The sequence below is a fragment of the Oncorhynchus nerka genome, unplaced genomic scaffold (assembly GCF_034236695.1).
Source record: "Oncorhynchus nerka isolate Pitt River unplaced genomic scaffold, Oner_Uvic_2.0 unplaced_scaffold_1075, whole genome shotgun sequence".
In the NCBI taxonomy this organism is placed as follows: domain Eukaryota; kingdom Metazoa; phylum Chordata; class Actinopteri; order Salmoniformes; family Salmonidae; genus Oncorhynchus; species Oncorhynchus nerka.
In genome coordinates, this window is record NW_027040239.1 from 1 (window position 1) to 14,159 (window position 14,159).

Genomic DNA, 14,159 nt, shown 5'->3' on the forward strand with positions numbered 1-14,159 from the left:
TAATATAATGAAGATGTATAGAATATACAGTAATATAATGAAGATGTATAGAATATACTGTAATATAATGAAGATGAATATACAGTAATATAATGAAGATGTATAGAATATACAGTAATATAATGAAGATGTATAGAATATACAGTAATATAATGAAGATGTATAGAATATACAGTAATATAATGAAGATGTATAGAATATACAGTAATGAAGATGTATAGAATATACAGTAATATAATGAAGATGTATAGAATATACAGTAATATAATGAAGATGTATGGAATATAATGAAGATGTATAGAATATACAGTAATATAATGAAGATGTATAGAATATACAGTAATATAATGAAGATGTATAGAATATACAGTAATATAATGAAGATGTATAGAATATACTGTAATATAATGAAGATGTATGGAATATAATGAAGATGTATAGAATATACAGTAATATAATGAAGATGTATAGAATATACAGTAATATAATGAAGATGTATAGAATATACAGTAATATAATGAAGATGTATAGAATATACAGTAATATAATGAAGATGTATAGAATATACAGTAATATAATGAAGATGTATAGAATATACAGTAATATAATGAAGATGTATAGAATATACAGTAATATAATGAAGATGTATAGAATATACAGTAATATAATGAAGATGTATAGAATATACAGTAATATAATGAAGATGTAATATATGAAGAGAATATACAGTAATATAATGAAGATGTATAGAATATACAGTAATATAATGAAGATGTATAGAATATACAGTAATATAATGAAGATGTATAGAATATACAGTAATATAATGAAGATGTATAGAATATACAGTAATATAATGAAGATGTATAGAATATACAGTAATATAATGAAGATGTATAGAATATACAGTAATATAATGAAGATGTATAGAATATACAGTAATATAATGAAGATGTATAGAATATACAGTAATATAATGAAGATGTATAGAATATAATGAAGATGTATAGAATATACAGTAATATAATGAAGATGTATAGAATATACAGTAATATAATGAAGATGTATAGAATATACAGTAATATAATGAAGATGTATAGAATATAATGAAGATGTATAGAATATACAGTAATATAATGAAGATGTATAGAATATACAGTAATATAATGAAGATGTATAGAATATACAGTAATATAATGAAGATGTATAGAATATACAGTAATATAATGAAGATGTATAGAATATACAGTAATATAATGAAGATGTATATAATATACAGTAATATAATGAAGATGTATAGAATATACAGTAATATAATGAAGATGTATAGAATATACAGTAATATAATGAAGATGTATAGAATATACAGTAATATAATGAAGATGTATAGAATATACAGTAATATAATGAAGATGTATAGAATATACAGTAATATAATGAAGATACAGTAATATAATGAAGATGTATAGAATATACAGTAATATAATGAAGATACAGTAATATAACGAAGATGTATAGAATATAATGAAGATACAGTAATATAATGAAGATACAGTAATATAATGAAGATGTATAAAAGATACAGTAATATAATGAAGATACAGTAATATAATGAAGATGTATAGAATATACAGTAATATAATGAAGATACAGTAATATAACGAAGATGTATAGAATATACAGTAATATAACGAAGAGGTATAGAATATACAGTAATATAATGAAGATGTATAGAATATACAGTAATATAATGAAGATGTATAGAATATACAGTAATATATTGAAGATGTATGGAATATACAGTAATATAATGAAGATGTATAGAATATACAGTAATATAATGAAGATGTGAGAATATACAGTATATAATGAAGATACAGTAATATAATGAAGATGTATAGAATATACAGTAATATAATGAAGATGTATAGAATATACAGTAATATAATGAAGATATAGAATATACAGTAATATAAAATATAACGAAGATGTATAGAATATACAGTAATATAATGAAGATGTATAGAATATACAGTAATATAATGAAGATGTATGGAATATACAGTAATATAATGAAGATGTATAGAATATACAGTAATATAATGAAGATACAGTAATATAATGAAGATGTATAGAATATACAGTAATATAATGAAGATATATAGAATATACAGTAATATAATGAAGATGTATAGAATATACAGTAATATAATGAAGATGTATAGAATATACAGTAATATAATGAAGATGTATAGAATATACAGTAATATAATGAAGATGTATAGAATATACAGTAATATAATGAAGATACAGTAATATAATGAAGATGTATAGAATATACAGTAATATAATGAAGATGTATAGAATATACAGTAATATAATGAAGATGTATAGAATATACAGTAATATAATGAAGATGTATAGAATATACAGTAATATAACGAAGATGACAGCTCTTACTTTCTCCAGTCATCACCCCCTGTGTGTATCTCTTGGGCAGCATCCCCATGTAACCATAGAAACTGGACTGCTGCACTGGGGGAGGACAAATGCAAACACAAAAGGCCTTTTCACACTGCATTGTTCGTAGCCCTGGGATAAGGATTCACACTGGTATTATACAGCCCCGGGCTAAGGATTCACACTGGTATTATACAGCCCTGGGATAAGGATTCACACTGGTATTCTACAGCCCTGGGATAAGGATTCACACTGGTATTATACAGCCCCGGGCTAAGGATTCACACTGGTATTCTACAGCCCCGGGCTAAGGATTCACACTGGTATTATACAGCCCCGGGCTAAGGATTCACACTGGTATTCTAAAGCCCTGGGATAAGGATTCACACTGGTATTCTACAGCCCTGGGATAAGGATTCACACTGGTATTATACAGCCCTGGGATAAGGATTCACACTGGTATTATACAGCCCCGGGCTAAGGATTCACACTGGTATTCTACAGCCCCGGGCTAAGGATTCACACTGGTATTATACAGCCCTGGGGCTAAGGATTCACACTGGTATTATACAGCCCCGGGCTAAGGATTCACACTGGTATTATACAGCCCCGGGCTAAGGATTCACACTGGTATTCTACAGCCCCGGGCTAAGGATTCACACTGGTATTCTACAGCCCCGGGCTAAGGATTCACACTGGTATTATACAGCCCCGGGCTAAGGATTCACACTGGTATTATACAGCCCCGGGCTAAGGATTCACACTGGTATTCTACAGCCCTGGGATAAGGATTCACACTGGTATTATACAGCCCTGGGATAAGGATTCACACTGGTATTCTAAAGCCCCGGGCTAAGGATTCACACTGGTATTCTAAAGCCCCGGGCTAAGAATTCACACTGGTATTCTAAAGCCCTGGAATAAGGATTCACACTGGTATTCTACAGCCCCGGGCTAAGGATTCACACTGGTATTCTAAAGCCCCGGGCTAAGAATTCACACTGGTATTCTAAAGCCCTGGAATAAGGATTCACACTGGTATTCTAAAGCCCCGGGCTAAGGATTCACACTGGTATTCTAAAGCCCTGGGGCTAAGGATTCACACTGGTATTCTAAAGCCCTGGAATAAGGATTCACACTGGTATTCTAAAGCCCTGGAATAAGGATTCACACTGGTATTCTAAAGCCCTGGAATAAGGATTCACACTGGTATTCTAAAGCCCTGGAATAAGGATTCACACTGGTATTCTAAAGCCCCGGGCTAAGAATTCACACTGGTATTCTCAAGCCCTGGGGCTAAGGATTCACACTGGTATTCAAAAGCCCTGGGGCTAAGGATTCACAATGGTATTCTAAAGCCCTGGGGCCAAGGATTCACACTGGTATTCTAAAGCCCTGGGATAAGGATTCACACTGGTATTCCAAAGCCCTGAGATAAGGATTCACACTGGTATTCCAAAGCCCTGAGATAAGGATTCACACTGGTATTATACAGCCCTGGGATAAGGATTCACACTGGTATTCTAAAGCCCTGGGATAAGGATTCACACTGGTATTCTACAGCCCTGGGCTAAGGATTCACACTGGTATTCTACAGCCCTGGGATAAGGATTCACACTGGTATTCTACAGCCCTGGGATAAGGATTCACACTGGAATTCTAAAGCCCTGGGCTAAGGATTCACACTGGTATTCTACAGCCCTGGGATAAGGATTCACACTGGTATTCCAAAGCCCTGAGATAAGGATTCACACTGGTATTCTACAGCCCTGGGATAAGGATTCACACTGGTATTCCAAAGCCCTGGGATAAGGATTCACACGGGTATTCTACAGCCCTGGGATAAGGATTCACACTGGTATTCTAAAGCCCTGGGATAAGGATTCACACGGGTATTCTACAGCCCTGGGATAAGGATTCACACTGGTATTCCAAAGCCCTGAGATAAGGATTCACACTGGTATTCTAAAGCCCTGGGATAAGGATTCACACGGGTATTCTACAGCCCTGGGATAAGGATTCACACTGTTATTCCAAAGCCCTGGGATAAGGATTCACACTGGTATTCCAAAGCCCTGGGATAAGGATTCACACTGGTATTCTAAAGCCCTGGGATAAGGATTCACACTGGTATTCCAAAGCCCTGGGATAAGGATTCACACTGGTATTCCAAAGCCCTGGGATAAGGATTCACACTGGTATTCTAAAGCCCTGGGATAAGGATTCACACTGGTATTCTAAAGCCCTGGGATAAGGATTCACACTGGTATTCTAAAGCCCTGGGATAAGGATTCACACTGGTATTCTAAAGCCCTGGGATAAGGATTCACACTGGTATTCTACAGCCCTGGGATAAGGATTCACACTGGTATTGTAAAGCCCTGGGCGGACAAACACACCCTGGGACCAACATTCTATCTCAAAGCCACTGGGACCAATGATATCACACTGGTATTAAAAAGCCCTTATAAGGCTCACACTAGCATTCCAAAGCCCTAGCATTTGATTCACACTGGTATTCTGACAGCCAGCATTTGATAGCCGCATTCACACTGAAGCCCTGGGATAAGCATTGATAGCCCAGCATTTGACAGCCCTGGGATAAGCATTCACACTGGTATTCTACAGCCCTGGCATAAGGATTCACACCAGCATTCTAAAGCCCTGGGATAAGGATTCACACTGGCATTCTACAGCCCAGCATTCTGATTCACACTGGTATTGAAAGCTCACAAACACAGACCAGCATGATTGCGGGACCAGCATGATATAAGCCCAGCATTAAAAAACAAACATTATCTGCTCTTGCTAGCATTTGACAGCCTAGCATTTGACAGCCTAGCATTTGACAGCCTAGCATTTGATAGCCTAGCATTTGACAGCCTAGCATTTGATAGCCTAGCATTTGACAGCCTAGCATTTGATAGCCTAGCATTTGACAGCCTAGCATTTGATAGCCTAGCATTTGACAGCCTAGCATTTGACAGCCTAGCATTTGATTTCCAACAGTGATGGTTTGTATAAACCTTGCTGTCTGCCTGTCAGACCGCGGAAAACAATGTTTATCACTTTTGAAAATGCCACCTCTTTCCCCCTGTACAGAGAATTCTGTGCACCGACGAGGCAAAATCATGCACCAACTATTATTATAATGGATTGAAATGAAACGTCAATAGAGAAGCTATGAAAACAGATTAAAGACGTGGAGCGTTTGTTAGCCCTTTTCAGATGTAAGAGTTTGTGGCTTCAGTTGGCTTAGCTGAGGGAGAAGACGTTAGCTTGCATAGCAACCGTTAGCCATAGCAACCGTTTTTGTTAGCCATAGCAACCGTTAGCGATAGCAGCCAAAGTTTTTGGTACTTGATTTCGTTATTTTTTTTCCCCGTCTGGTTTTTCGGGAAGGATGAAATAGTATGAATTGTCCTTATTAAAATAGAGTGAAGAACGCAGCACAGGCATATGCAAATGAAGTGAAAATGCAGCTTTTGTGATTGGCACAGTGGAAATGATATGCGTTTCCCCCCTCAAAGTCTGTGCTAATCCTGCTCTGGAGCAGGCCAACTATAAGAGCCTCCTCCACCCAGGGCTAAGAGCCTCCTCCACCCAGGGCTAAGAGCCTCCTCCACCCAGGGCTAAGAGCCTCCTCCGCCCAGGGCTAAGAGCCTCCTCCGCCCAGGGCTAAGAGCCTCCTCCACCCAGGGCTAAGAGCCTCCTTCACCCAGCGCTAAGAGCCTCCTCCACCCAGGGCTAAGAGCCTCCTTCACCCAGGGCTCAGAGCATCCTTCGCCCAGGGCTAAGAGCCTCCTTATCCCAGGGCTAAGAGCCTCCTTATCCCAGGGCTATAAGAGCCTCCTTCCCCCAGGGCTATAAGAGCCTCCTCCCACAGGGCTCAGAGCCTCCTTCCCCAGGGCTATAAAAGCCTCCTTCGCCCAGGGCTCAGAGCCTCCTTCCCCAGGGCTATAAGAGCCTCCTTCCCCAGGGCTATAAAAGCCTCCTTCGACCAGGGCTATAAGAGCCTCCTCCCCCAGGGCTCAGAGCCTCCTTCCCCAGGGGTCAGAGCCTCATTATCCCAGGGCTATAAGAGCCTCCTCCCCCAGGGCTATAAGAGCCTCCTTCCCCCAGGGTTATAAGAGCCTCCTCCCCCAGGGCTTAGAGCCTCCTTCCCCCAGGGCTATAAGAGCCTCCTTCGCCCAGGGCTATAAGGGCCTCCTCCCCCAGGGCTATAAAATCCTCCTTCGCCCAGGGCTATAAGAGCCGCCTCCCCCAGGGCTATAAAAGCCTCCTCCCCCAGGGGTCAGAGCCTCATTCACCCAGGGCTATAAGGGCCTCCTCCCTCAGGGGTCAGAGCCTCCTTATCCCAGGGCTATAAGAGCCTCCTCCCCCAGGGCTATAAGAGCCTCCTTCCCCCAGGGCTATAAGAGCCTCCTTCGCCCAGGGCTATAAGGGCCTCCTCCCCCAGGGCTATAAAAGCCTCCTTCGCCCAGGGCTCAGAGCCTCCTTCCCCCAGGGCTATAAGAGCCTCCTTCCCCCAGGGCTATAAGAGCCTCCTTCCCCAGGGCTATAAGAGCCTCCTTCGCCCAGGCTATAAGGGCCTCCTCCCCAGGGCTATAAAGCCTTCTTCGCCCAGGGCTCAGAGCCTCCTTCCCCAGGGCTATAAGAGCCTCCTTCGCCCAGGGCTATAAGAGCCTCCTCCCCAGGACTATAAGAGCCTCCTCCCCCAGGGCTATAAAGCCTCCTCCCAAGGGGTCAGAGCCTCCTTATCCCAGGGCTATAAGAGCCTCTCCCAGGGCTATAAGAGCCTCCTTCCCCCAGGGCTATAAGAGCCTCCTCCCCCAGGGCTATAAGAGCCTCCTTCACCCAGGGCTATAAGAGCCTCCTTCGCCCAGGGCTCAGAGCCTCCTTCCCCAGGGCTATAAGAGCCTCCTCCCCAGGGCTAAGATAAAAGCCTCCTTCCCCAGGGCTATAAGAGCCTCCTTCGCCCAGGGCTAAGGGCCTTCACCCAGGGCTCAGAGCCTCCTTCCCAGGGCTATAAGAGCCTCCTTCGCCCAGGGCTATAGGGCCTCCCCCAGGGCTATAAGAGCCTCCTTCGCCCAGGGCTAAGAGCCTCCCCAGGGCTATAAGAGCCTTCCCCCAGGGCTATAAGAGCCTCCTTCGCCCAGGGCTATAAGGCCTCTTTCGCCCAGGGCTATAAGAGCCTCCTTCGCCCAGGGCTATAAGAGCCTCCTCGCCCCCCAGAGGGCTATAAGAGCCTCCTGCCCAGGGGGAGCTCTAACTAAGAGATGTCACTCCAGTCAGTTGACTAAACTAAGGTTAAATAACCAGGATGTCACAGAGACTAAACTAAGGTTAAATAACCAGGATGTCACATGTACCAGTCAGGGACTAAACTAAGGTTAAATAACCAGGATGTCACATGTACCAGTCAGTTGACTAAACTAAAGAGATGTCACATTACCAGTCAGTTGACTAAACTAAGGTTAAATAACCAGGATGTCACATGTACCAGTCTGTTGACTAAACTAAGGATAAATAACCAGGATGTCACATGTACCAGTCAGTTGACTAAACTAAAGTTAAATAACCAGGATGTCACATGTACCAGTCAGTTGACTAAACTAAGGTTAAATAACCAGGATGTCACATGTACCACTCAGTTGACTAAACTAAGGTTAAATAACCACTCTTTTGACTAAACTAAGGTTAAATAACCAGGATGTCACATGTACCAGTCAGTTGACTAAACTAAGGTTAAATAACCAGGATGTCACATGTACCAGTCAGTTGACTAAACTAAGGTTAAATAACCAGGATGTCACATGTACCAGTCTGTTGACTAAACTAAGGTTAAATAACCAGGATGTCACATGTACCAGTCTGTTGACTAAACTAAGGTTAAATAACCAGGATGTCACATGTACCACTCAGTTGACTAAACTAAGGTTAAATAACCAGGATGTCACATGTACCAGTCAGTTGACTAAACTAAGGTTAAATAACCAGGATGTCACATGTACCAGTCAGGTGACTAAACTAAGGTTAAATAACCAGGATGTCACATGTACCAGTCTGTTGACTAAACTAAGGTTAAATAACCAGGATGTCACATGTACCACTCAGTTGACTAAACTAAGGTTAAATAACCAGGATGTCACATGTACCACTCAGTTGACTAAACTAAGGTTAAATAACCACTCAGTTGACTAAACTAAGGTTAAATAACCAGGATGTCACATGTACCAGTCAGTTGACTAAACTAAGGTTAAATAACCAGGATGTCACATGTCCCAGTCTGTTGACTAAACTAAGGTTAAATAACCAGGATATCACATGTACCAGTCAGTTGACTAAACTAAGGTTAAATAACCAGGATGTCACATGTACCAGTCAGTTGACTAAACTAAGGTTAAATAACCAGGATGTCACATGTACCAGTCTGTTGACTAAACTAAGGATAAATAACCAGGATGTCACATGTACCAGTCAGTTGACTAAACTAAGGTTAAATAACCAGGATGTCACATGTACCAGTCAGTTGACTAAACTAAGGTTAAATAACCAGGATGTCACATGTACCAGTCAGTTGACTAAACTAAGGTTAAATAACCAGGATGTCACATGTACCAGTCAGTTGACTAAACTAAGGTTAAATAACCAGGATGTCACATGTACCACTCAGTTGACTAAACTAAGGTTAAATAACCAGGATGTCACATGTACCAGTCAGTTGACTAAACTAAGGTTAAATAACCAGGATGTCACATGTACCAGTCAGTTGACTAAACTAAGGTTAAATAACCAGGATGTCACATGTACCACTCAGTTGACTAAACTAAGGTTAAATAACCAGGATATCACATATACCAGTCAGTTGACTAAACTAAGGTTAAATAACCACTCAGTTGACTAAACTAAGGTTAAATAACCAGGATGTCACATGTACCAGTCAGTTGACTAAACTAAGGTTTAATAACCAGGATGTGACATGTACCAGTCAGTTGACTAAACTAAGGTTAAATAACCAGGATGTCACATGTACCAGTCAGTTGACTAAACTAAGGTTAAATAACCAGGATGTCACATGTACCAGTCAGTTGACTAAACTAAGGTTAAATAACCAGGATGTCACATGTACCACTCAGTTGACTAAACTAAGGTTAAATAACCAGGATGTCACATGTACCACTCAGTTGACTAAACTAAGGTTAAATAACCAGGATATCACATGTACCAGTCAGTTGACTAAACTAAGGTTAAATAACCACTCAGTTGACTAAACTAAGGTTAAATAACCAGGATGTCACATGTACCAGTCAGTTGACTAAACTAAGGTTAAATAACCAGGATGTCACATGTCCCAGTCTGTTGACTAAACTAAGGTTAAATAACCAGGATATCACATGTACCAGTCAGTTGACTAAACTAAGGTTAAATAACCAGGATGTCACATGTACCAGTCAGTTGACTAAACTAAGGTTAAATAACCAGGATGTCACATGTACCAGTCTGTTGACTAAACTAAGGATAAATAACCAGGATGTCACATGTACCAGTCAGTTGACTAAACTAAGGTTAAATAACCAGGATGTCACATGTACCAGTCAGTTGACTAAACTAAGGTTAAATAACCAGGATGTCACATGTACCAGTCAGTTGACTAAACTAAGGTTAAATAACCAGGATGTCACATGTACCAGTCAGTTGACTAAACTAAGGTTAAATAACCAGGATGTCACATGTACCACTCAGTTGACTAAACTAAGGTTAAATAACCAGGATGTCACATGTACCAGTCAGTTGACTAAACTAAGGTTAAATAACCAGGATGTCACATGTACCAGTCAGTTGACTAAACTAAGGTTAAATAACCAGGATGTCACATGTACCACTCAGTTGACTAAACTAAGGTTAAATAACCAGGATATCACATATACCAGTCAGTTGACTAAACTAAGGTTAAATAACCACTCAGTTGACTAAACTAAGGTTAAATAACCAGGATGTCACATGTACCAGTCAGTTGACTAAACTAAGGTTTAATAACCAGGATGTGACATGTACCAGTCAGTTGACTAAACTAAGGTTAAATAACCAGGATGTCACATGTACCAGTCAGTTGACTAAACTAAGGTTAAATAACCAGGATGTCACATGTACCAGTCAGTTGACTAAACTAAGGTTAAATAACCAGGATGTCACATGTACCAGTCAGTTGACTAAACTAAGGTTAAATAACCAGGATGTAACATGTACCAGTCAGTTGACTAAACTAAGGTTAAATAACCAGGATGTCACATGTACCAGTCAGTTGACTAAACTAAGGTTAAATAACCAGGATGTCACATGTACCAGTCAGTTGACTAAACTAAGGTTAAATAACCAGGATGTCACATGTACCAGTCAGTTGACTAAACTAAGGTTAAATAACCAGGATGTCACATGTACCAGTCAGTTGACTAAACTAAGGTTTAATAACCAGGATGTGACATGTACCAGTCAGTTGACTAAACTAAGGTTAAATAACCAGGATGTCACATGTACCAGTCAGTTGACTAAACTAAGGTTAAATAACCAGGATGTCACATGTACCAGTCAGTTGACTAAACTAAGGTTAAATAACCAGGATGTCACATGTACCACTCAGTTGACTAAACTAAGGTTAAATAACCAGGATGTAACATGTACCAGTCAGTTGACTAAACTAAGGTTAAATAACCAGGATGTCACATGTACCAGTCAGTTGACTAAACTAAGGTTAAATAACCAGGATGTCACATGTACCAGTCAGTTGACTAAACTAAGGTTAAATAACCAGGATGTCACATGTACCAGTCAGTTGACTAAACTAAGGTTAAATAACCAGGATGTCACATGTACCAGTCAGTTGACTAAACTAAGGTTAAATAACCAGGATGTCACATGTACCAGTCAGTTGACTAAACTAAGGTTAAATAACCAGGATGTCACATGTACCACTCAGTTGACTAAACTAAGGTTAAATAACCAGGATGTCAAATGTACCACTCAGTTGACTAAACTAAGGTTAAATAACCAGGATGTCACATGTACCAGTCAGTTGACTAAACTAAGGTTAAATAACCAGGATGTCACATGTACCAGTCAGTTGACTAAACTAAGGTTAAATAACCAGGATGTCACATGTCCCAGTCTGTTGACTAAACTAAGGTTAAATAACCAGGATATCACATGTACCAGTCAGTTGACTAAACTAAGGTTAAATAACCAGGATGTCACATGTACCAGTCAGTTGACTAAACTAAGGTTAAATAACCAGGATGTCACATGTACCAGTCTGTTGACTAAACTAAGGATAAATAACCAGGATGTCACATGTACCAGTCAGTTGACTAAACTAAGGTTAAATAACCAGGATGTCACATGTACCAGTCAGTTGACTAAACTAAGGTTAAATAACCAGGATGTCACATGTACCAGTCAGTTGACTAAACTAAGGTTAAATAACCAGGATGTCACATGTACCAGTCAGTTGACTAAACTAAGGTTAAATAACCAGGATGTCACATGTACCACTCAGTTGACTAAACTAAGGTTAAATAACCAGGATGTCACATGTACCAGTCAGTTGACTAAACTAAGGTTAAATAACCAGGATGTCACATGTACCAGTCAGTTGACTAAACTAAGGTTAAATAACCAGGATGTCACATGTACCACTCAGTTGACTAAACTAAGGTTAAATAACCAGGATATCACATATACCAGTCAGTTGACTAAACTAAGGTTAAATAACCACTCAGTTGACTAAACTAAGGTTAAATAACCAGGATGTCACATGTACCAGTCAGTTGACTAAACTAAGGTTTAATAACCAGGATGTGACATGTACCAGTCAGTTGACTAAACTAAGGTTAAATAACCAGGATGTCACATGTACCAGTCAGTTGACTAAACTAAGGTTAAATAACCAGGATGTCACATGTACCAGTCAGTTGACTAAACTAAGGTTAAATAACCAGGATGTCACATGTACCACTCAGTTGACTAAACTAAGGTTAAATAACCAGGATGTAACATGTACCAGTCAGTTGACTAAACTAAGGTTAAATAACCAGGATGTCACATGTACCAGTCAGTTGACTAAACTAAGGTTAAATAACCAGGATGTCACATGTACCAGTCAGTTGACTAAACTAAGGTTAAATAACCAGGATGTCACATGTACCAGTCAGTTGACTAAACTAAGGTAACGGACAGGGGAAGGTAACGGACAGGGGAAGGGTGGTACCTGTACATCTGAAGGTAACGGACAGGGGAAGGGAAGGGTGGTACCTGTACATCTGAAGGTAACGGACAGGGGAAGGGTGGTACCTGTACATCTGAAGGCAACGGACAGGGGAAGGGTGGTACCTGTACATCTGAAGGCAACGGACAGGGGAAGGGAAGGGTGGTACCTGTACATCTGAAGGCAACGGACAGGGGAAGGGAAGGGGGGTACCTGTACATCTGAAGGTAACGGACAGGGGAAGGGAAGGGGGGGTACCTGTACATCTGAAGGTAACGGACAGGGGAAGGGTGGTATCTGTACATCTGAAGGTAACAGACAGGGGAAGGGAAGGGTGGTACCTGTACATCTGAAGGTAACGGACAGGGGAAGGGAAGGGTGGTACCTGTACATCTGAAGGTAACGGACAGGGGAAGGGAAGGGTGGTACCTGTACATCTGAAGGTAACGGACAGGGGAAGGGTGGTACCTGTACATCTGAAGGTAACGGACAGGGGAAGGGAAGGGTGGTACCTGTACATCTGAAGGCAACGGACAGGGGAAGGGAAGGGTGGTACCTGTACATCTGAAGGTAACGGACAGGGGAAGGGTGGTACCTGTACATCTGAAGGTAACGGACAGGGGAAGGGAAGGGTGGTACCTGTACATCTGAAGGCAACGGACAGGGGAAGGGAACGGTGGTACCTGTACATCTGAAGGTAACGGACAGGGGAAGGGAAGGGGGGTACCTGTACATCTGAAGGCAACGGACAGGGGAAGGGAAGGGTGGTACCTGTACATCTGAAGGCAACGGACAGGGGAAGGGAAGGGTGGTACCTGTACATCTGAAGGTAACGGACAGGGGAAGGGAAGTGTGGTACCTGTACATCTGAAGGTAACGGACAGGGGAAGGGAAGGGTGGTACCTGTACATCTGAAGGTAACGGACAGGGGAAGGGAAGGGGGGTACCTGTACATCTGAAGGTAACGGACAGGGGAAGGGAAGGGTGGTACCTGTACATCTGAAGGCAACGGATAGGGGAAGGGAAGGGTGGTACCTGTACATCTGAAGGTAACGGACAGGGGAAGGGAAGGGTGGTACCTGTACATCTGAAGGTAACGGACAGGGGAAGGGAAGGGTGGTACCTGTACATCTGAAGGTAACAGACAGGGGAAGGGTGGTACCTGTACATCTGAAGGTAACGGACAGGGGAAGGGAAGGGTGGTACCTGTACATCTGAAGGTAACGGACAGGGGAAGGGAAGGGTGGTACCTGTACATCTGAAGGTAACGGACAGGGGAAGGGTGGTACCTGTACATCTGAAGGTAACGGACAGGGGAAGGGTGGTACCTGTACATCTGAAGGTAACGGACAGGGGAAGGGAAGGGTGGTACCTGTACATCTGAAGGTAACGGACAGGGGAAGGGAAGGGTGGTACCTGTACATCTGAAGGTAACGGA

At 41.2% G+C, this 14,159-nt stretch overlaps 1 protein-coding gene across 1 annotated transcript in view; it reads right to left on the reverse strand.

Moving 5' to 3' along the window:
• Positions 1–2,460: 2,460 nt before the first annotated feature.
• The window catches only part of LOC135570152 (equilibrative nucleoside transporter 4-like), a gene marked incomplete at its 3' end in the record, with an annotated part of 31,536 nt that continues 19,837 nt past the window's right edge, over positions 2,461–14,159 (reverse strand). Inside the window, exon 5 of the mRNA XM_065016228.1 lies at positions 2,461–2,535. Within this exon, the coding sequence (XP_064872300.1) occupies positions 2,461–2,535 (75 nt within the window). The remainder of the gene's footprint in view (positions 2,536–14,159) is intronic.